This window comes from Maniola hyperantus, chromosome 27, assembly GCF_902806685.2.
Source record: "Maniola hyperantus chromosome 27, iAphHyp1.2, whole genome shotgun sequence".
NCBI classification, from domain to species: Eukaryota; Metazoa; Arthropoda; class Insecta; order Lepidoptera; family Nymphalidae; genus Maniola; species Maniola hyperantus.
In genome coordinates, this window is record NC_048562.1 from 1,840,016 (window position 1) to 1,865,440 (window position 25,425).

The 25,425-nt window shown below is 37.5% G+C and overlaps 2 protein-coding genes across 3 annotated transcripts; one reads left to right on the forward strand and one right to left on the reverse strand.

The window, feature by feature from the left end:
- The first annotated feature begins 1,462 nt into the window (after nucleotides 1-1,462).
- LOC117994821 (cuticle protein 1) lies at nucleotides 1,463-7,915 on the forward strand. The gene is made up of 3 exons (XM_034982793.2): nucleotides 1,463-1,559; nucleotides 5,908-6,089; nucleotides 6,991-7,915. Exons 1-3 carry the CDS (start codon nucleotides 1,545-1,547, stop codon nucleotides 7,067-7,069), a joined length of 276 nt encoding a protein of 91 aa, XP_034838684.1. The 5' UTR covers nucleotides 1,463-1,544; the 3' UTR covers nucleotides 7,070-7,915.
- Nucleotides 7,916-14,180: 6,265 nt separating this feature from the next.
- On the reverse strand, nucleotides 14,181-23,392 carry G6P (Glucose-6-Phosphatase). Of its 2 annotated transcripts, XM_034982756.2 has the most exons (7): nucleotides 23,213-23,392; nucleotides 22,362-22,526; nucleotides 21,537-21,728; nucleotides 20,588-20,718; nucleotides 18,674-18,870; nucleotides 17,238-17,359; nucleotides 14,181-15,329 (listed from the first exon to the last, which is right to left on the reverse strand). In XM_034982756.2, the coding sequence occupies exons 1-7, from the start codon at nucleotides 23,263-23,265 to the stop codon at nucleotides 15,104-15,106; spliced, it is 1,086 nt and encodes a 361-aa protein (XP_034838647.1). In that variant the 5' UTR covers nucleotides 23,266-23,392; the 3' UTR covers nucleotides 14,181-15,103. The 2 variants fall into 2 exon arrangements, with proteins under 2 accessions (XP_034838647.1, XP_034838648.1); XM_034982757.2 differs by lacking the exons at nucleotides 22,362-22,526; nucleotides 23,213-23,392 and adding an exon at nucleotides 22,110-22,166.
- Between the last annotated feature and the right edge of the window lie 2,033 nt (nucleotides 23,393-25,425).

Here is a 25,425-nt window from a genome sequence, read left to right on the forward strand (position 1 = left end):
AAAATTAACACTATATTTTTTTGCGCCCTAAAAACCGTAAAACTTTAATTTAAAAATATATTTTTCTTAGACAGGTGAAAACACTGTCGGCCATGTTTGGCCGATAGATTATCTGTGCTCTGACGTCATGCATTTGTAAACAACAGCATAACCTCCCAAAATTTAATAAACATGACTTCTATACTAGTTTACATGAAAAATATAGTAATTATCGTTATTGTATCATCCGAGAATGTAAAAAAAGTAGATAATTTAAAGTCCTGACAAACTTTTACGGACTTTAAATTTTATATATATGGATACTACGTTAGTCCCCGCGTGACATAGGGATGACATTTCTTTGTTTACATATTTAATGACGTCACATCATGGCTGACAGCGTTTTCTGCGTTTCAAATAAAAATAAAAATTGTATTTTTTTAAATTGGATTTATATATCCATCCTGCGTTTTTAATAATTGTTATTGATATATTTCGTTGTCTTAAGCAAAATACTATAATAAATGATCATTTATTGGACGAAATTAGATATGAGTCAAGTAGCCTATTCAGAAATAAATTAACAAATTACCCGTGCCGGGAATCGAACTCATGACCTCCGTCGCGTTCACCACTGCACCAGGGAGGTCTATAATGTTCCGCACAAGTATTTTAATTGCAATTTAACAAACATGTTTGACATTTATTATTTAAAAATACTAGTAAATAAATACGAGTAATCTATGCCTAGAGGCACCTAGAGGTATGTAATACGCGACAAATCGAGATGGCAATCCGGGTGGATATGTCCCGCACACCAGCTCAGCCCCCGCGCTTACCCAGTGCGGGATAGCGCGGGTGCTGTGCTGGTGTTCGGGACACCCCCCCGCCTCATGCCCCGATTGCCATCTCGACCTGTCGCGTGCTATAGTTTAATAGTCAAATTAAGCACTTTCCAAAGGACACCGACAGTAAGTTATTGTATTAATTTGAATGACCACTCTGGCTCAGTGGTGAGTGCTATAATCTTTGGAGAAGGAGTAGGAGGTTCTAGGTTCGATTCCCGAATTCATCATCATCATCAACTATTCGCCGGGTCACGTTATCGTCGCTTCGTTGGCCGTCAGCATCATCCGCTTTTTTAGAACAGATAAAAAAATTAAATATTTATAATGAAAAAAAATATATATATAATTCATTATATAATTTTATAAACTGAAATTGACATTTTTTGATTGCTTATTTCTTATATTATCTTGATTATACATTTTTTTTAAATTCTTGCTTGGTGTAAAATGCCGTATAATATCAAGAATTTAATAATTGAAGTTATAGGCCATATAAATACAAAAGCTATTCGAAAAGAAAACAATCTTGATACTTTAATAAGGTTAAACATCCCATTTTTAATACCGTATTTCATACAAATGATATTATGTACCTACTAGATATAATATCAAAAAAAGGATACCTAATTACAATAATAGGGCAGACGGTAAAAGTATAAATACTGTGAGCATAGTGGATCATATTATCAGTCTCACATTGTCGAGAGGATAACAAACATGTACGCTAAACTGGTGAGCGACCTTTATTTAGTATTATTAATAATAAATTAAATTAAATAAATCAATCAATCAAAATTGGCAATGTGTGTGAAGACTTAAAATTATTGTGAATCGGTGGTAAAACTTATCAATATTAGATTAATAATATTTAACTTCTTAGTATTTTATATTTATTCATTTAAATGCTTTAAGTAACTAAATAATTAAATAACTTAAATTAAATAAGTAAATAAATTATTACACTATGTGTTATAAAGGCTAAAATAGTGAATCAGTGGTACGTATATATAATAACGTTATTTTAAAATCTAAATAAATAAAAGGAAAAGGCGACTGACTGACTGACTGACTGATCTATTTTTTTTTTTCTATCAACGCACAGCTCAAACTACTGGACGGATCGGGCTGAAATTTGGCATGCAGATAGCTATTATGATGTAGGCATCCGCTAAGAAAGGATTTTTGATAATTCGACCCCTAAGCGGGTGAAATAGGGGTTTGAAATTTGTGTAGTCCACGCGGACGGAGTCGCGAGCATAAGCTAGTTTAATTTAATTTATAATATTGTGGCTAATAAGAATAAACACCCCCAAGGATGGGTTCGAATCTAGTCGGGCTAACGTCGACTAAACACGTGGGTAAAGCAGGGAGTGAGATATGTATAATTTACAACTGAGTAGGCGTAATAATAAAAAGGCGTAGGTAGTAATTCAGTAAAAAAAGAAAGAAAAAAAGCCACTTATTTTCGTCGTGTAAAAATTGTCTCATGAAAACAGTCAAAAAAACCTAATTTAAAATCTACTTTCTATCTATTCAAGATCGCTTTAGATCGTATAATACATAGAGCTATCACAAAACAAATCAATATTATTTTGTTAGCTCCACTTGGTCCATAATGCGAAGTTGTGAAAATAACTGGCTAAGTTCGTCTCGAAACATACTTAGTAAGTTCCGTAGTCTTATTAAAGAAACTTTTGACCTTAAGAAATAATTAAATAAATCGTTTTTTCAGTTCCATTTTTGACGGACTTCAAAAAATATTTTATAACTAAGTAGATGATGCCCGCGACTTCGTCCGCGTGGATTTGGTTTTTAAAAATCCCGTGGGACCTCTATAATTTTCCGGTATCAAAAAAAAGAAAAAAAAGTAAAAGTAAAAGTAAAAAAGTAAGTAAAAGGTCTGGGAAAAGTATCCTTCCCTGGGATGCAAGCTATCTCTGTACCAAATTTCATCAAAATCAGTTAAACGGATGGGCAGCGAAAAGCTTGCAGACAAACAAACAGACATACACACTTTCGCATTTATAAAATTTTTCTTTTTTTATTTCCCCTAGGTAATTTTTAATAAACCTTTCTTAGCGGATGTCTACGTCATAATAGCTATCTGTCTGATAGCCCGATCCGTGCAATAATAGTTTGAGCTGTGCGTTGATCAGTCAGTCACCTTTTCCTTTTATATATTGAGACTAAGGAACCCTAAAAATCGTCAATTTCGTGACATATGGCCGTTTCACGAAATCCGGCAACGAAATTGCATTTTACGTAAGCGATACCTATTTCGTACCTATCTATTGCAATAAAGGTTATGCACCATTTCCTTCGACGATATTACTCACAACAATTAGTTTGTACCTAATTACATTATTATAGACTGATATTTGGTAACTGACACATTCATGAACAAATATTATAATAATCTTTTTAAAGTTCCGTACCAAAATGTAAAAAAAACCGGCCAAGTGCGAGTTCCGTACTACAGTCGTATTTTTCGACATTTTGCAACGATAATTCAAAAACTATGATGCATAAAAATAAATTAAAATCCGTTTTAGAATGCACAGGTGAATCCTTTTCATATGATACCCCACTTGGTATAGTTATCTTACTTCGAAAATTGAAAATACTAATTATTAGTTCATGACCACAACTTTTTTTTTGTGTGATGCAACCACAAATATTAGAGCCTCAATAGCTCAACCGGTATAGGAGTGGACTGAAAACCGAGTCGACGGTTCAAACCCCGCCCGTTGCACTATTGTCGTACCTACTCCTAGCACAAGCCTGACGCTTAATTGGAGAGGAAAGGGGAATATTAGTCATTTAATATGGCTAATATTCTTTAAAAAAAAAAACATGGTTTTCAGATTTTTCCCCTAATGTCTGCTATAAGACCCACCTACCTGTCAAATTTCATGATTCTAGGTCAACGGGAAGCACCCTGTAGGTTTCTTGACAGACCGACAGACAGACACAGACAACAAAGTGATCCTATAAGGGTTCCGTTTTTCCTTTTGAGGTACGGAACCCTAAAAACATATCATCTTATTACTACAGTTCAAGACCCTAACGCACACAACTAGAGGTGCATGCCCGGGAACCCCGATGTCCCGAATAGGTGATTAAAGTCTAAAGTTAAAGTTAAACTACAAGACTATCACAGCTTAGTTTAATAGCATACCTAATGGTTGACAAATAGTACATAATTCGACAACAATAGATCATAACAATGTAAATACCAAACCGCGACAAGTTTGTCTGTCAGCCTACGCGTATTTAGCATAATCGGCATGATAACAACAGATCTTTTGTACAGTACACGGTAGAAAATAAAGTACCTACTTACATTAACTTCAAGGCGCTATGCGTCCCAAAAGACACATTTCGGATGTTCAAAGAATCAGGTTTGGCCTCAAAAACTACTAAGGAGATGGACAAAAATTGTATAAAGCCGTGCCCCAGAATGTACAGAGATGATAATATATGTGCCATTTGATAGTAAAAATCTTCTATTTTAAGAAAAAAAAGTCGCATGTTGTTTTGCAGTCGTGACATTAAGTTCATGATAGGCATAGTTTAGCCCGGGGCAAATTTTGTCCGTCTCGTTTGTTTATTTATTTTTTAATATCATAAAAATTAAAGATATTCTTTAGTCAATTACGAGAGCCAAAACAAGATTGGCACAATATGGCTGGATAAAAAAAATCGCGAAGTTTACTCAAAATACGCTTTTTTACACGACCATTAGGAGAAAAACCAGTTTTATTCGATTGTTATAAAACCAATTTCGATAAAATTTCGTATTTACGTTCAACGTTTTTAATACACTAAGGGATTACGGTATTATTTTATAGTAACAGAGCACATAGAATTTTAGCAAGCTATCCCTAAATATCTCGTTAAAAAGATGGGCCGTGAAAAGATAACAGATAGATAGATATACAGACACACTTTCGTATTTATAATATTAATACCTACATAAATATAGTATTAATACCTACAGATTGTTTAGTAAATATATCAAAAATTTCGCGCTTGTTTCGCTCGCACTTTTATTTTGCATTGGTTGATGCCTGCAACTACGTCCACATGGATTTAGTTTTTTAAAAATCACGTTGAATCTCTTTAATATTCCGGAATAAAAAGCCGTTTCCAAGTGCAGACAGACTGACACTTTCAAATTTACAGTATCAGTATGCACATGGATGGTGTCCCGGTCGTCCTTTCAGCAATATGGTAGCCCTACCGTAAGAACATGATATAGGTAATTTTACTGTAAGTCGAGTCAGAGTCGAGTCGGCGTCGAGTCCGTGTAATGTGCGACGACCTTTATTCTTACATTCAGATGACAATTGATTTTGAATAGGCATTCCATAATTCAATGTAGTTTACAAATTCAGAAACTCATTATAATTTCTAATTATATAACCGTGAAATTGTATGGACAAACAATCAAACAGATGCTGTGGCTTATATGTAGGTCCTGGATTCGATTTCCGGCAGGGACAATGTAGATATTTCATCGTCATCATCATGATCAACCCATCGCCGGCTCACTACAGAGCACGGGTCTCCTCTCAGAGTGAGAAGGGTAGACTTCACACACCTTTGAGAACATTATGGAGAACTCTCAGGCATGCAGGTTTCCTCACGATGTTTTCCTTCACCTAACGGTATCAGCAAGTGATATTTAATTAATTAAAACGCACATAACTCCGAAAAGTTAGAGGTGCGTGCCCGGGATCGAACCCCCGACCTGCGATTAGAAGGCGGACGTCCTAACCACTAAGCTATCACAGCTTAGATAGATATAACTTCTAAATTAACTAATTTGATTTAATTTGTGAAACCCTTCTCACACTGACTGGAGACCCGTTCTCTGTAGTGAGCCGGCGAAGAGTTGATCTTGATGATTTGATTAATTGAAAATTTTCCTATTCGCAATCAGCGGTTATTACATACTAGCTGACGTCCGCGACTTCGTACGCGTGGATTTAGGTTATTTACAATATGGGTAATGATAGTGAGAGAGTGATAACAATAGACCATAGACACAAAACTAACTAACGACACTTGTCCCCAGTTCATCGTCTGCGTCGTCGCCGTGGTAGCGCTCGCCCGCGAGTACCCGGCCGGCCTCCACCCCGCAGTCTGCCCCAACTACCCCTTCTGCGACACCAACACCTTCGCGCGCTTCACCCCGGACGGCCAGCCAATCCCCGAGTGGGTGTACAACCCCTCCATCCTGCCCGTAGCACCCGCTGAGTAAGTAGAAAAAGTCCACTTGATTAAAAACTAGATGGCGCTGAGCATAGTTGCATCACGCTAGAAAAGTTTTCATAAAAAATCGTGTACAATATACAATACACAATATACAAGGTCCATCTTGTTCAACTAGTCGATTTAGTCTCATGTATGCCTTTTAGGTACATTTAGGTGTTAATTGATTTACCTGCTTACTTATATTAGGTACTTATAATAATAATAATAATATATCTTTATTTGCAAAAAAGATTTGACACATAAGACTTTGAACACTGGCTCCCAAAGAAGTAGAAAATGGGAGCCAGTGCCTTCCCTGTTACATAAGCTTTTTTAATTTACAAAACAATTATTGAGTATCTAACTATTACTCAATAATAAAATCTAAATAAAACAATAAAATAAGATAAATAAGTAAAATAAAATAGAATAAAATAGAAATTCACATGGCGTGTGTATATGCGTATGTGTGTGGGTGTATGGTTGTGTGGGTGTGTGGGTGTGTGTGTGGGTGTGTGTGTAAGTAAGTGTGTATATTATTTTTACGTAGAAATGTGGTGTGCGCTTAAAAGTATTTTTAAATTATAAGCATTTATTTTTGTGAAAATGATTCAAAATTTTGCGATCGCTGCTCTTATTCAGATTTTTTGCTACTGTTTACACATACCATACAATATTGCGGTAATAGATAAATATCAATAATATAAGGAAGCATATACATTTCGAACCTTCTGGATTGTTATTCCTTGTACATGTCTTAGAAGATTATCTAGGATAGGGGTTCTCACGACGGTATTTTAGTTCACTTACTCTTGAAGCTCAGTGTTACTGACTTTTCAGTAGACTAATTTAGTAAAAATGTTATTTTTTAGTGGATAAATAAATAATATATCTCTTGTTTCAGCCCCAACGCCAACGTTGCCGCTAAATACCCGGCCAACTTCAACGCGGCCGCGTGCCCCAACTACCCATACTGTTGGTGAACAGTTTAGACCCTGGCCAGCCTTCCGGACCCTAGACATAAGTTAATGCCAGACTTCAACACAAAACATCACTGTGACATTTAAATTCTTCGAAACAGGGCTTAATTGCATTCATCTCTACACCAACACCAAGATATACATAGCTCGGTTTAAACCTGTTCTAAGTCAAGTTTCCGAAGTTAAATGACACTGTAAGTCAAGTTGAATACTATTCTGCTTAGGTTTGAATGTCATTCATCTTCAAGTTGAATGCTATTCTACCTCAGGTTTGAATGGCATTCTAATTTATGTTGAACGCTATTCTACCTGGAATTGAATACTATTCTACTCTGGTTTGAATGTCATTCATTAATCTTCAAGTTGAATGCTATTCTGCTTGAGTTTGTATGTCATCCATCTTCAAGTTGAATGATATTCTACCTGAAATTGAATGCTATTCTGCCACGGGTTGAATGTCATTTTATTTCAGATTGTATAACATTAGATTATACTTAGATGGTTATATCTTTGCAGTTCTATTTAGAGTTGATATATATTGAAAATCGTTTAAAACTGGGCGTGAATGCAATGCTACTCAACTCAGGAGATGAATGCAATTCTACTTCCCTGTCTGCAATGATAAATGGCATTCTACCTCAAGTTGAATGCTTATTTACTCGCCCATATACTATGTCAATAACATTAATGTTTTGTTGGAAATCTGTGTAAATTAGCAATGTCTCTGCCATATTTTACATGTACCTTATGAAATTGTAAATAACTCGAACTGATTTTTGCTCAGCGTTTCGGTTTTTTGTAAAAAAAAAATGTGTAAAAAATTGTAAATAAATATGGAAAACTAAACAATTTTTTCATTAACTTCCCTACAGTTACAAGGTGCTATACCTATTATATAAGTAGTGTAAATAGTGAGCCTCGTAGCGTTATACTTGTGGGAGTTAAGAGGGTTTAAATAATTTGTTTAAATATTAAACTTAGATCTAATTAGTAATTACTATACAAATCATGCCCGCGTGGAATGGTGCCAGCCTGCTAAGAATACTTACTGGCTTCATTTCCGAGTTGGACAGCCACGCTGATCCGTTGCGCAAAAAATGAGCCAGCCCTGCTGTCACTAGGGCGATTGTCTAAAACCTGCATCAATCATTATTACAATCTCAATTGTTCTGATTGGCTGAATTTGTGCGATTCTTGTTGCAACAATGCATTGTGACCAATAGTGAGCGAGCATTAACCAATCAGAGATGATTGCGATCGTGACATTGTAGCTGTCAAACAACCGCGGTAGGGCCAAAGATGAGGCTATAATCGGGGTGAAATCTCTCGTAAATTTTTTTAAGCACTAAGACTCCATGACCCCAGGGTCTCCACGGCAAACGGAACAAAAATGTAACTCTCGATAAGAGAGAGAATACCTACTTGCGCTGTTTGCCGTTTTCAGCTGTTAACTTTTTATTAATTACTAGCGACCCGCCCCGGCTTCGCATGGGTGCAATGTAAATTAACTCAAACTAATATTAAATTATACCTATAAACCTTCCTCTTGAATCACTCTATCTATTGGTGAAAACCGCATTAAAATACGTTGCGTAGTTTAAAAGATCTACGCGTTCATACATACATACAGACAGCGGGAAGCGACTTTATTTTATACTATGTAGAGATCATACATTGTACCTAAGTATACTAAATTATTAAAATATATCCGCCATTTTGGGTGATCCAAGGACTAAAGTAACATCCAAATATGAATTGTCACGTGAAAGGTAGTTTAATTGTTTTGACGCGTCATGAATTTATTTGTAGGTAGGCTGAAACCATTAAAAAAATATCTGGTTAATCAATGGTGCTAATGCAAATTGCTAATGTGCTTGGCTACCATTTTAGTGACGTCAGCACTAGACCGAAGTTTCGAGCTGATGGTATATTTTTACTTGAATATATACTTACTTTAAATGATGTCCTTTCGATGTTAATGAGACATGGTTCCAGCGCAATAGCAATTTGCGGGACTTATATATAGATCGAACGTCAATTCTTCCTTTTGCATTTTTCCGTTTAAGTAACGAAAGGAAGCGCTAATTGAACGTATGTAAGTAATTACTCAAATATTTGAACGTATGTTATTTTTTAATTAAACACATGCAAAAATGTTGTTTTGTCTATGTTTAATTAGTTGTGACTGTAAACTTTACCTACATGATTCATCTATTACCAGTAAGGTGTCACATCTGGCCTTCCTTCCGAACTTTTTTTAAAATTCTATAGGTACAAGTTAGCCGTTGACTGCCATCTCACCTGATGGTAAGTGAAGATTTAGTCTAAGACTGTAGCGGGTTAACCAGTCGGTTTCTATACGCGGTATCACATCGGAACGCTACATCGCTTGGCGCCACGCCTTTGCCGGTAGGGTGGTAACTAGCCACGGCCGTAGCCTCCCACCAGACCAGACCAGAAATTTAGAAATTATAAAATTCCAAACCCTGCCGGAAACCGAACCCGGGACCTCCCATTAATAAGACCACAGCGCTTACACACACAGCGCGCTTGCGCACAGCAGGGAGGTTGACAAAAAGCTAATTTAAAGGGGATTTTTCAAAGAAAGAGACCATTTTTAGAAGATATGAATTCCCAAACTGCCCCTGCCGGGAATCGAACCCGGGGCCTCCCACTTATAAGACCACAGGGCTCACCACTGAGCCAAGAGGTCGTCAAAACTTTTCAATCAACATTTGGCCTTCCTTCCTACCTACAATAGCGTCACACGCCATATCCGTCCCATATATTTTGACAATGCAAGGTTGCTACGTGTATCGAAACGTCTTTTGGAGGTAGTCATTAAATACCAGTGACCAGGGAGTTGTAGTTCTTCTAGAGCAGCAACAATTTCAATTTATTACGACTGCTAAAAAAGTAGTGTAATGTTTTCATGGTTCATGTATAGTCCGCGACAGGTCTAGATGGCAATCGGGATATGAGGCCAGGGGACACCCGTGCGCGGCCTCACCAGTTTAGCGCGGGGGCTGTGCGAGTGTGTGTGTTCCCTCGCCAATTGCCATTTTAACCTGTCGCGTACTATACCTATGTTAGTTTCTTTATTCCACCAAAACTTAACCTGAACAGATTTGGATGCATGATGGGACATTATAAGATTCATTTTTTTTTTAAACCGGCCAAACTTGCGAGATAGACTCACGCACTGAGGGTTCCGTAGTACAGTCATATTTTGTCGACATTTTGCACTATAAATCCAAAACTATTATGCATAAAGATAAATAAAAATCTGTTTTACACTGTACAGAAAAGCCCTTTCATAATATGATACCCCACTTGGTATACATAGTTATCTATCTTACTTCGAAAATTGACCATACTAATTATTAGTTCATGACCACATTTATTTTTTGTATGACTCTAAATTCACGGTTTTCAGATTTTTCCCTTGTCTGCTATAAGACCTACTTACCTGCCAAATTACATGATTCTAAGTCAACAGGAAGTATCCTGTAGGTTTCATGACAGACAGACAGGTTTTTTTTTTCGATGTCTGATTCGAGGATTGCTCCTCCAGTAACGTGACATCTCTCTGGCCGCATGACATAATAATTATGGCGGAAGAAAATGGCGGACTATATTTGGAGATAACGATTTTTAAATTACGATGGTGTTTTACATAAAAAATGATTGATTTAAAAAGTAATATGCATCCGAGAACAATGGTATCATTAAATCTTCCACCAAGAAGCATTAAATTGATTGATTTTTGTCAGTTTCTCGTATTTTTTTATTCGGGAAATGATTAAGATAAATAATTGCAAGTTTAATTTTAATTTACTTACGATTTATGCTCGCGACTTCGTCCGCGTGGACTACACAAATTTCAAACCCCTATTTCTCCCCCGTTGGGGTTAAATTTTCAAAAATCCTTTCTTAGCGGATGTCTATTTTATTTTATTTTATGTTATTCATTTGTTTGTAATCGACAGCGTTACAGATAATATAATTTTACATAATATCAGACTTAAAATAAGGCCAAACAGGATTATAATTTTGTTTAACAGAATAGGTACTTAAAAATAGTTAGCTATTAATTATAACAGTACGTTTGAAGAGACCAAATAATTTAAGCAAGCTTTACAATATAATAAAATGATATCAATGTCAATTAACTACTAAATAAATAAATAAACTTTTATTTCAGGCATAAGTACACCCATAATTGTGTGTTAGTACAGAAACAATTCCTTAACCTATGTTAGTACCTACTTATTACTAGCTTAAACTTAACTTAACAACTAATTCTACTACAATTAAAACTAATCCTATTTATAATGCCCGAGGGAGTCTCATTGCGCCTATGTGCGTACCACTCCAGCACCTCCAGAGAGGGCTGTCCAATTTCATGGACAATGCGCTGAGGAGAGTGTTGGTACTCCTCAACAGCCTGCTCATCATGGACGCGGCACGCTTCGCATGATCGCGTAGAAATTATCCACGCGAGCATCCGCAAACATGCCGACGCATTGCAGTGTCGAGGCTTCCTCAACATCGCCCTCAGCACATTGTTGTATTGAACGCGCAGGGCACTGTAGGTCCGCTGCGTGTAGTTCGTCCACAGACTGCACGTATAAAATGACTGACAGTAAGCCCTAAATAAGGTCAGCTTTACCCGTCCAGTACATCAAAAATACCTAGTAGGTGATTCACAACATATGCATGTGTGTGTGTATGTGTGAGTGCGTGTTTGTCTGTGTGTGGGACAGAGCGTGCGTGTGAGAGTATGCGTGAATGCGTGCTTGTGGGTTATGATATGCGAATTTATGTATTATCATAGATTATTAGTTACATATTATTATTCTACGTCATTTTTTATTTGTTTTATTTTATTTTATTCGTTTTTTGCAATCAACAGCGATATATACAATATAATTTTACATAATAACAGACTGAAAATAAGGCCAAATAGGATTAAATTTTTTTACAGATTACTTAAATAGATATTAATTATAAATTTATAACAGTACGTTTGATAATTTAAACAAGCTTTACAATAATATAATAATATGAAAATATAAAAGTCAATTAACTAGCTATCGCTATCGGCATACCAAATTTCAGCCCGATCCGTCCAGTAGTTTGAGCTGTGCGTACCTATAGTTTAATTCTCAAAAAATTAGAGATCCCTAGGGAAATTGAAATAATGTGAATTAGATCGGAAAAAATCCTCTCACTTGAGAGTTTCCGAGGCGTGCGCTGCCTAAATGGTCAAAGTTACACGAAAACAATGTATGGTGAAATTGTTTCTCTTATAAAGTTGTAATAACTGTATTATACCTATTTTAATGCTAGAAACATTATACGCTGACCTTATACGAATAAATGTATATCTTTATTAGTACAAACTTTGCACTAAACAAGGATTAATTAGCTATGGTAAACACTAAGCACCATAAAAATTGTGATTACCTTTTTTTTTGCATTAAAAAAGATGTCGTGCAATCGATCCCATTTCTAGTTAAACACCGTTGATATTAAACACCAAAGATACCTAGATAATATATAGTCCGTACAAAATGAGAGCTCACTTGCCATTCTAATGTCTCAAGCAACTCGTGTGTCTCAAGTCTCAACTATCCTGTCAAAAGTATGATTCAACTTTATAACCTTAAATATATACTAGGAAAAGGTGACTGACTGACTGATCTATCAACGCACAGCTCACTGTACGGATCGGGCTGAAATTTGGTATGCAGATAGGTAGTTATTATGACGTAGGCATCCGCTAAGAAAGGAGAGCATAAGCTAGTAGGTAAGGACAAAAATCGTCTTCATTGGTCTTTATGATGCTTTTGACAATCTGATAGTTTACTATACTGTATCTGCGAAAAGAAGTCACTATGGTGCTCTTCTGTTACGTAGTCCCATACAAATGACAGAGACAAAAATCTCAGTGGAAGTTAAACATTTTGTATGAATTTATTAAGACATATTTTTGAAATTCAATTCGAAAATGTTGTTAAAAACGGACGTGAGTTCGTGCGCCCGAGTTGCGGCGACTTAATGCGCTTAGACATGGCAACTTCCATATGAATTACAGATTTTAACGATCGCCGTCTACTGAGTTGCCGGGCGACTATAGTCGACCGTGCGTAATGGCTCTAACGGTGAAGGAAACAGGGAGGGGTTTATGCACCTTTTGACCCAAAATCTATGTTATGTACCTGTGTTGCTACGTATGTGTCACACACACATACACACACACACAAGCGTATGAATAATTTGTCTTTACTTTTTTAAATACGCTTATGAGCTTTGCCTATTACTTACGCTTATGAGCTTGGAAAACCTTGAAAACGACACCCATGTCTATTTTTGGTAAAAAGTGCATTTCCGCCATCTTGGATATGAAAATAAATGTCATTATCAAAATCAGCATGGAGTTTTATAATACAGTGCGACAAGGCCCTCTTGGCACTTGAATGACATTGACAGCGGGGCGCTGTTGGAGAACAAATGCTTAGAATATTCAAACAAGAACAAAGGGAACACTTGACGGCAACGTTTTCGCCACGCGCCGTGATAGCCTTGTCGCACTGTATCTTTGTTCGAAAAGTGTATCATTGGTTGAATCAGCAAAATGCAATCCAAGATGGTTTATAGCCTTAAAACATGTGTTGCCTAGGTCGACAGTTTACAAGTTGATTGCATAATTAATTAGTTTCTATACCTAAGTCACTAGCTGCCCCGGCGAACTTCGTATCGTACTAACAGTCGAATCAAATTTGTTAAATTTTTCTCTCCGGAAGAACCATCCTCGTACTTCAAGGAATATCCATACTAATATTATAAATGCGAAAGTGTGTCTGTCATTATCGCGTCATTGCGAAATCTCATTCTAAAGGTAGGTAGGTACATACCTTTAGAATGAGATTTCGGTTTTGTAGAGCGTTGTCTCTGTCACCTATGTGAGGTTTTGTCAGTCTCAAAGACAGAGACAACGCTCTATGAAACCGCTACCTCTTTCGAAAGGTTACTATTCGAATTACTAAAATAATACTAAAATATAAGATAAGGTACTTTCAATGTCGTTTTTAGAAAATAAAACTCAGAATGTGTTAAAAATATATTTTAATGCAAATAAAATCATATTTGGTGTTCAAATGATAAACAATAAGCACCTATATTAAATAGGAAGTACTTTGTACTATATCACAGCAATATGTTAAGTGCAGTAACTATTATACCCTATCCGCGGAAACAAGTTAGTATGGCGCTCGCTCTGTTACGTAATCCCATACAAATGACAGAGACAGAAATCTCAATGGGTGTTAACCATTTTGATTCACCAATGAATTACAAACGAAACTATAGTCCGCGACAGGTCGAGATGGCATTCGGGGTATGAGGCGGGGGACGCCCCGCCCCACACACCCGCACGTCACCCGCACCGGGTTGGCGCGGGGGCTTTACATATCGATTTTATCGATAATTTTGCATTCTATTTGTACACATTATTAATTATTCTATTTTTATTTATCTATCCTTCTCCGTTTTGAACATTAATTTTCTATACAATACAGTAATTTTTTTAGGGTTCCGAAGTAAACAAGGAACCCTTATAGTTTCGCCATGTACGTCCGTCCGTCCGTCCTCGGTTAATCTCAGAAACTATTAGTGCTAGAATTTAGAAATCTGTAATTTGGCATGGGTGTGGTGAAATAAAATTTTGATAAATATATTTTTTAGGGTCTACCCCATAGTGTGGGGTATCGTTGAATAGGTCTTTTAAAGATACTGTGGGTGTGGGAACATCATTTTTCGATTTCTAGATCCGTTTGTAAAATATGATGTTTTAAAGTGCTAATCAGTTAGAATCAGTACCACTGTTATTGTACTTAAAATCTTAACGTCAAGCAATAAGGTCTCTATTTCATTGGTGTGTATTGGGTTCTGGTCGGAGTCATTTTGCGCTTTTCTGCGCAAACGAATTTCGCCGATGCGAATTATTAAAGTGCTTGTACTGTAATGTCATAATTATTGAAGTTTTTGCTTTTTTCCGGTATAAGGCCACATGGCCAACGCAGGTACAACCCTAAGTAACAGGGCGGGTTTAATAGCATTCAATATAAATTTTAGTACGTAGAAACTTACACCACTAGCGCTAGTGATGTTCGCGTCGAGCCGTTTCAGTAAATATATCGATACTCCGGTCGCGAATATCGATATTAGTAGCGATCTGTTTTTGGTGTAATGGCGGTACCTGGAAAAAGAAAAATGTTTATAATGCATACATTTCGAGAACGCACTCGGTATTTTTGCCTTATATTTTATTTTATTTTTTTATTTTATTCAGATACAAGCCCTTGGCTGCAATCTCACCTGATGGTAAGTGACGATGCAGTCTAAGGTGGGAGCGGGCTAACCTGGAAGGAGCATGGCAGTTTTTATTAAACCCATACACCTTTGGTTTCTACACGGCATCGTACCGGAACGCTAAATCGCTTGGCGGTACGGCTTTGCCGGTAGGGTGGTAACTAGCCACGGCCGAGGCCTCCCACCAGACCAGACCAGAAATTTAGAAATTATAAAATTCCAAATCCCTGCCAGGAATCGAACCCGGGACCTCCCTCTGATAAGACCACAGCGCTTACCACTGCGCCAGGGAGGTTGTCAAAAATGATATCAGATATGTCATCTGTCATGTCATTAACTTGGCTTTTGATACATTTAGGGCCGGTTGTTTCAAACCATTGGTCTTCGTAAGATACGTTCGTTAAAATTTAACAGACGTAGACGAACTTTAACATCTGTTAATTTAAGAGCGTTGCTTCATTGTACAAAAAACTGTTCGTCATTGTTATTTTGGTTGCGAAACTAACCCTAAAAATTAACTTACTTCTCCGTATCCTTTTTTTATTTCATTTTAAGTATATATAATAATATTCATAGTTATTAATATTGCTACTTCGCATTTTAAACACTTTTTCTTTCTTACAAATTCTCTTTCATCTTCAAAAAAACTACCATTAAAAGCATTCAATTAAATTGATTCCATTATAATTTGTAAATAAAATATTCCGTTTATAAGAAGTATGAAGTTACGAAGTGATTTGACGATCACCAATGGCGCCAGCACTGGTTAACGTAAACGTAACTTTTTAACGAACGTTAGCGCTAATAGATGCTGAATCAACGCTTTTTCTTTACTTACGTTCGTTAGCGCCATAGTTAAAGGTTACGTGTCCGTCAAAGTTTGTTGAAACAACCGGCCCTTAATGTCAACACGTTGTTTAATCGATTTACACCATTGTTTGGACCTTTCTCCGCGTTATATTTAGCTTCGTCCCACGTGTCACCATGGTTAAAAATTAAGGTAGCATTAGCATTTATTTCGATCTATGAGAACAAGATCGTTAATATATTAAGAACAAGGTAGGTCCTATAATGCTACCCTGCGGTACGCCATACGTAATTGATTCTTCATAACTTCGGGGATCGCCAAATTTAACCTGTAATCTTCTTTTTGTAAGGTAACTTTATAGTAAACGCAACGGAGTACCTCTGATGCCGATTTTATCGAATTTATATAACAGTATGGGAATACAGAAAGTATCAAATGCCTTGGCCAGGTCCAGAAATACTCCTATGCATTTCTGGCGCCGGTCGAGTCTTCTCACGATGTTCCGGTACGATGCCGTGTGGAAATCAAAGGGGTATAGGTTTAATAAAAACTGCCATACCTCTTTCAGGTTAGCCCGCTTCCATCTTAGAGTGCATCTTCACTCACCACCAGGTGAGATTGTAGTCAAGCACTCACTTGTATCTGAATTAATCCTAATCCTAATAATATTATAAATGTGAAAGTGTGGATGTTTGTTACTCAATCACGCAAAAACTACTGGACAGATTTGGCTGAAATTTGATTATACTGATTTGATTATTTTGACATAGGCTACTTTTTATCCCGGGAAATCAGAGATCCCGCGGGATTTCGAAAAACGTAAATCCACGCGGACGAAGTCGCGGGCATCAGCTAGTAAAAAAATATATAATAAAAGGTAGATAAAGTAATAGTCCTATGTCCAGCAGTGGACGTCTATTGGTTGATGATGATGATGATGATGATGATGATGATGATGATGATGATGATGATGAAAGTAATAGTTACTCAGCAACTGCGGGTGTGACGCACAGCGCCCAGCCGAGTAGGCTGGCTGTGCACTGTACCAGTGCATACAAGGGCGTGGTGGACACGTGGATGCTGTCAGGGGCCGCGCACCATCGGTATGCCTAGAAAGAAATCAAAATGTATAAAAGGAAAAGGTGACTGACTGACTGACTGACTGACTGACTGACTGACTGATCTATCAACGCACAGCTCAAACTAGTGGACGGATCGTGCTGAAATTTGGCATGCAGATAGCTATTATGACGTAGGCATCCGCTAAGAAAGGGTTTTTGAAAATTCAACCCCTAAGGAGGTGAAATAGGGGTTTGAAATTTGTGAAGTCCACGCGGACGAAGTCGCGAGCATAAGCTAGTTAAGACTAATATTAATATTTACGTCCACTAGGTGGACGGACGACATCAGGCGAGTCGCAGGGAGCCGCTGGATGACGACGGCGCAAGACCGTTGCGTATGGATCATAGAGCAGAAACAAAGAGGAGTTGGCCTAAGCAACTGTGCACTGTGATTTTCAACTAGGTCCTGACGTCATCACTGTGGGCGGGGCCTTAGTTAGTATGCTGTCTGCGTTCGTCAGGTTCACATATATTGAGACTCGTATTATCGGTGTGTTTTCGCGTTTTTAAGAACAAAAGGATGAAGTGTTGTGTTTTATCGTGTCAAAGTTATTCAGACAGACGTTCTGATGCTATGAATGGTATCACATTTCATTTGTAAGTAATTTTATACGTAATTATTAAAATAGTTCTAGATTATTGACATCTAGTGTGAGATAGCTGAACTATGTAGTGACATCGATGTTAGGTCGCTAAGCGAGTAGTTTTGCTACTAACCCGCAGATGGAAAATTGAGAAGTGGGCGGCGTTCCACAACCCCTCACCCCGCAAAATGTCACTCGATATTTCATAGGGAAATCTTAATACAACATCTCCTCTTTGTTTCTGCTCTATGGTATGGATTATGGAAGTCCCTACAAGAAATCTATGATCATTTTGATACTCATTATTTTATTAAAAGAATTTTAGAGTAACTCCCGAGCGTAGCGAGTGTGTTGCATCTATAATCCTGTGTGAAGCGCGAGCTTTAGGGACGCCTAAGACGAGGACAGCACTACCCCTGCGTTGAATACTCTACTTTTCACAACTCGCGAGTTTAATACCTTTAATTAATACTAGCTTATGCTCGCGACTTCGTCCGCGTGGACTACACAAATTTCAAATCCCTTTTTCACCCCCTTAGGGGTTCAATTTTCGAAAATCCTTTCTTAGCGGATGCCTACGTCATAATAGCTATCTGCATGCCAAATTTCAGCCCGATCCGTCCAGTGGTTTGAGCTGTGCGTTGATAGATCAGTCAGTCAGTCAGTCAGTCACCTTTTCCTTTTATATATTTAGATAAAAGACAGTAATATCAGTTACCAGTTGCACAGTAAAGTCCGGGTCGACGCCGCACAGCCTCAGACTGCAGTAGGTGAGTACAGCGATCGCCATCGCCAGTGCGGCACACGCCGCGTGCCATGCCACTGCCTCCTTCACTGGCATGGTGCTGTGCGTGCCGTACCGCCAGATATACGGATCTGTGACGTAGATGCAGAGCGCTGGCGCCATGAATAGACCTGGAAAATAAGACATTTTTAGGGTTCCGTACCTCAAAAGGAAAAACGGAACCCTTTTGTTTTTTTTTTTAAAAGAATATTAGCCATATTAAATGACTAATATTCCGCTTTCCTCTCCAATTAAGCGTCAAGCTTGTGCTAGGAGTAGGTACGACAATAGTGCAACGGGCGGGATTTGAACCGTCGACGGTTTTTAGTCCACTCCTATACCGGTTGAGCTATTGAGGCTCTTATAGGATCACTTTGTTGTCTGTCTGTCTGTCTGTCTGTCAAGAAACCTACAGGGTACTTCCCGTTGACCTAGAATCATGAAATTTGGGAGGTAGGTAGGTCTTATAGCTGACATTTGGGGAAAAATCTGAAAACCGCGAATTTAGGGTTAGATCACACAAAAAAAAAAAAAATTGTGGTCATGAACTAATAATTAGTATTTTCAACTTTCGAAGTGAGTGACTATATCAAGTGGGGTATCATATGAAAGGTCTTCACCTGTACATTCTAAAAAAGATTTTTATTTAGTTTTATGCATCATAGTTTTTGAATTATCGCGCAAAATGTCGAAAAACGACTGTAGTACGGAACCCTCATTGTGCGAGCCTGACTCGCACTTGGCCGGTTTTTTTTATTCAGATACAAGTTAGCCCTTGACTGCAATCTTATCTGGTGGTAAGTGACGAAAATCTGCCATACACCTTCCAGGTTAGCCCGCTTGCATCTGCAAGCGGGCTAACCTGGAAGGTGTATGGCAGATTTTAATAAACCCATGCCCCTTTGGTTTCTACACGGCATCGCAAAATCGCTTGGCGGCACGGCTTTTCCGGTAGGGTAGTAACTAGCCACGGCCGAAGCCTCCCAGCACATTGAGTATTATACTCTATCCGTAGATAGATGTTAGTATAGCGTTTTCTCTGTTACGTTGAAGTATGTTGAGACCGTAGGTAATAATAAAATGCGGCAACCGTGAAAGATGTTTACTCAGAGCCGGCTTATGATCTACAAAACTTATGGGCTAACAATACCAATAAAGAAATCTTACATACTATTGTCTTAATCGTATTGCTTAACTACTTAACAGACATAATTTTGCATCACCTCTCTTTCAATCCGATGTGCAGGCAACCTACTTTGATATATTGAGGAGTTGCATTTTTATGTTACAGCTAATATGAACATGCTACGTTTAAACTGTCAATTCGTCCATATTACAACGTAATCCCATACAAATGACAGAATCAAAAAAAAATTCACAGTTAACCATTTTGAGTCATCAACCATGCCAACCAATCACACACGCGTTTTTGTGGATCCGAGACATGCTCGCTAACTATGGGCCTCATAAGAATGCTCAGAGTCACTCAGCGGGCGATGGAGAGAGCTATGTGCGGAGTTTCTCTACGTCATCAATGAGGAAATGAGGAGATCTATAGGAGAACTAGAGTAACCGACATAGCTCAACGGGTTGCGAAGCTGAAGTGGCAATGGGCAGGGCACATAGTTCGTACAACCGATAGACGTTGGGGTCCCAAGGTGCTGGAATGGCAACCTAGCACCGGAAGACGCAGGGTTGGAAGACCCCCCACTAGGTGGACGGACGACATCAGACGAGTCGCAGGGAGCCGCTGGATCCAGGCGGCGCAAGACCGTGGCGTGTAGAAGTCCCTACAAGAGACCTGTCTAGCAGTGGACGTCTATTGGATGATGATGATGATGATATTACCAAGCAAGGAGCCGAGCAAGACCTGGTGCGGGAAGTGCGTGGCGACGAACATGCGCGCGAGCATGACCGAGCCGAGCGCCGCGCCGAACAACGGGTACACGCACGCTTTCCACCATCGAACGTCCCATTTCCTGCAAACCAAGTGTTAGTCAAAGTCAAAGTCAAATGATTTATTCAAAATAGGTAATAAATTACTCTTTTAACCCTCTGTTCATCATCATGATCAACCCATCGCCGGCTCAGAGTGAGAAGGGTTTTGGCTATAGTCTGCCACGTTGGCCATGTGCGGATTGGTAGACTTCACACACCTTTGAGAACATTATGGAGAACTCTCAGGCATGCAGGTTTCCTCACGATGTTTTCCTTCAACGTTAAAGCAAGTGATATTTAATTACTTAAAACGCACATAACTCCTAAAAGTTAGAGGTGCGAATAACATGTTATGGGGTTTGTTGTAGCCCTTTTTATACTTAGGGTTTTTATGAACCCCTTTTCATATTAATGGGTATTATTGACGTCCTACTTATACTTGGGGGGGGGGGGGTTTCTTGGGGTCTTTTTGACCCTTTAGTCCCACTTATGGGGTTCCATACTTATGGAGTTTTTAAGCCCGCCCGTATAAACATGTAAACACACTTTTGCGGTTTATTAACCCCTTTTCATATGCTTGGGGTTTATTAATCCCTTTTCATACTTATGGGGTGCATTAACCCCTTTCATACTTATGGGGTTCATTGACCCCTTTTCATACTTATGGGGTTTATAAACAACTTTTTCAACTTAAGGGGTTTATTAGCCCCTTTGCATACACATGGGGTTTATTGCACCCTTTTTATACTTATGGGGTTTATTGACCCTTTTTCATACTTATTGGGTTTATTAACCGCTTTTCATAAGTATGAGATTTATAAACCCCTTTTCATACATATGAAGTTTACTTTGTATGTACCTGTCGTTGAGAACATGTGAGGTCCACATGACAGCTAGTATGAGGATGGAGGCCGCGGTAACACTGTGTCCAGAGGGGCTGCCCGGGCCGGTCTCGCAGCTTTGTGGGGTCTGCCACAAGTGGGGATGGTGGGAGTTTGTGTAGTATGTGGTCTCATGGACCCACCAGTATGGCCGATCTTCTAGCAGCCACCTGGAAATTATAGGTATACTGTTCAATAATTTTAAATACATATCAAAAATTGTGTAACCGGCAGGAATCGAACCTGCATCTTCTGGGTTCGGGGCCGATGCCTTGACCACTCGGCCACGGTTGTAATATGGGCCTTTGAAAGTAGTTTCGATAACTGAAAAATATGACCACAATTTAATTTTTTGTGTGATGGAACCACAAATTCACGGTTTTCAGATTTTTCCCCTAAAGCCAGCTATAAGACCCACCTACCTGCCAAATTTCATGATTCTAGGTCAACGGGAAGTACCCTGTAGGTTTCTTGACTGACTGACAGACAGACAACAAAGTGATCCTATAAGGGTTCCGGTATGGAACCCTAATTATAAAAATATGCCTCACCATTTCATAACACTGTTCAGCCAGCCACCAAATGCCATACAAAGAAGCAGCTATGAGCGGCTGTCAAAATGTCAAGAAGGATGCCGAAATGTCATAAATATTGACATGCTTCTTGATATTTTGAATTATTTTTGACATACCAATTAATATGCCTTTACACTGGGTCTACATATGACATTATTTTAATGTAAAAAATGTATTTTAGAGCAAAATTTGTACTAAAATTACCAGGAGATAATAACTATGCCTCACCATTTCATAACACTGTTCAGCCAGCCACCAAATGCCATACAAAGAAGCAGCTGTGAGGCAAACACTGAGTCCACTATGGAGATTAGAGGGAACATGATCTCCATCACATAGTGTGGGTTTGCGAAGTGGTTTACTAACTCAAAGTAACTGGACCAGCCTACAAACCTGAAATCAAATCAAACCATTTATTCAAACTGGGTACCACTGTACACTTTTTGATTGTCAATAGGGATGATGCCTATATCAAAAATAAATTATTTCTTAGGAATTATTAAATAGAGGGTTATCCAAAATTCGTAAAATCCACATCCACTGTTGGTTTTGCTATCCATTTAAAAAAAAACTTTTATTTCAGGCATAAGTGCACCCATAATTGTGTGTTAGTACAGAAACAATTACTTAACCTATGTTAGTACCTACTTATTACTAGCTTAAACTTAACTTAACAACTAATTCTACTAAGATAAAAACTAATCCTACCTACAATGCCAGAGGGAGTCTCTTTGCGCCTATGTACCACTCCAGCACCTCCAGAGAGGACTGTCCAGTTTCATAGACAATGCAAATTAGTTAGCATTGAAGATTATTAGCAAGCAAAGAATATTAGTCAGCATTATGAACTTAGCTAAATATCCTTTTTTTGCGTTGCTATTTAAAATAGAAATGAGTTAACCTGCCAGGGTTTTAGTAGTTTACATAACCCTAAAGTTTTGGCCTGTGTTGAGTACGTATCGCTTAGCGGTATGACTTATAAGTTAAAGCGAGAACTAGCTACGATCGAAAGCAGCCAGAACAAACAAAAGTTCCATGCATTGCGGCAAAATTGTCGTAAATAATCAATATTCTATTACCAGTACTGAATGGACTCTATGCATGACACTCCAAGCGCGTAGACATGCTCCATGGCGGTAGAAACACTGTTTTTGTTACTTATTACATAACCATTACAATTTGATTTAGTAATTGAGGAAATTAAATATTTTTTGTGATATTTTTAAATCATAACAAATTGGCTACTTGAGAAAGATGGCAAATTTTGACTTTGACATTATAAAAATTGACATTGACATGATTGACAGCCGAGGTTGTATTGCCCATTCATAATTTTATCTCTGAAATCATAAATGTGCTTAAAATATTGTTTATTAGCTAAAATAATTTAGCCATAATTAGATACATAAAAATTGTAACATTTATATAGTGATTTCTATTTTTAAGAGGCGAAAACCAATAGTAATATAAATAATTTTTCTCTGCTACTCTATACTAGATGGCGCTGCTTGTTTTTAAACTAGATTTACAAAGGTTATTTTGGGTTTTTAAAAAATAATATCTTTGTTTAAAACAAAAAGTATTTTAATGGGTTTCAATTTTAAAAGTAGCACTTCGGTAGTCGTTCGGTATAAAAATCGTATTATAGCAATATACCTACACAAAACAGCGATACCTACTTAATAAAATAAAATAAGACCCTGTCTGGGAACACTAATCTATGAAATTACGAAAATAAAAAATAAAGGAAAAATAATATGCAGAATTTGCACAGCATGAGGTTTTATTAATTTTCTGAAGATTGAGCTGGAAAAATTCCCTAAGGCTGAGTCAGCTAAGCGTCGTATAGATGGCGCTGGTCCCGGGTGGCCTGTGAAGGAGTATTATTGTTTTAATAATTGAATATTATTCCATGGTAACGGTACAGTGTGCTCAACAAGTTTCGCCGTTATAGTTCCTACGTCAGCTAATCTATCTTCCTAATTTCCTGTTTGTTAAAATACCTACCCACCTAACTTATACCAGTAAACTCTACTTTAAATTTTACTAACAAATTACAGCTAATTACAAATAGGTAGACACCTAGGTGTTATTTTATGTGACTTTAGTCAAACTACTACGAACCATACTCGTATTTACCCATAACCTAATCCTTTTTACCTGTTAGGTAGGTACCGCCCGTTCCTACTTGTCGTCTATCCATAGATTGGGGCCGATTCTCTAGTACACAATCTCTAAACTAAACTAAATTAACAGGTCTAAATCTAGTGCTTTCCTTTTCCGCAAGCAACATTACGAAAGGGATAGCAATAGATTTAGACGTGATATTTTAGTTTAGTTTAGAGATTGTGTACAAAGGAATTAGCCACAATATCTACTATATACTAGAGATAGATGTGCGACTCTAGATTTCTTTTTCAAAGTTACGCGTGTGCTCACATCTAGAGGGCACTAAAAGCGCGCTAGGCGTGCGGGAGCGCGAAAATTTAAATGCTATTTAAATGTACTCTAGAATATTTTATATTTTTGAACATGTTTTAAAAAAATATCAATAATTCCATTAACGTTTGTTTAAAACATGTTTAAAAATATATATTACAAGACTGACTCTTTAAGATACTAAATTATAAAACACTAGAAATAAAAAGGTTTTAAGGTTTTGTAAAATATTTTATTTTCATAAATTCGTAACTAGGTACATAAAATACATACCCAAATTCAAGACCCACGAGATTGTGAAATAGGTAACGCTCAAATCCAAAATTTTTGGTTATTTACTTTTCATAACTTTCATATTACTACCACAACTGGTGTATTTCAACGATCTTCAAACTGGTGATTGCAAATTTGATAATTCGTAACTATATATTATTTCATTATCAGTCTTGCTTTCTAAATGTTGTCCTACTATCTCTTTTCATTGTTTAAATGGTTTCAAAGAGAGGAGTAGCCAGGTTTTGGAAAGCCATGCAAACATCTGAAAAGTAATAACATAAAATATGCATTAGTCTATACTTACTTATTGTACTTAATTAGTTGATAGCTGATACCTATAATATAAAAATAACTTAGTCAATAAAGTTCAAAACAAATGTTGTAAGTACACTTAATTACAAAACAAAAAATTTACAGAATTAGTAGTTAATAATCCATAGCAATATGATAAATGCAAAAGTGTGTCAACCTGTCTGTATGCTAGCTTTTTACAGTAAATTTGTGTAACCGTTTATGATGAAAGTTAGTACAGAGATAACTTGCATCCAGGTAAGGACATAGGCTTCTTTTGTCACGG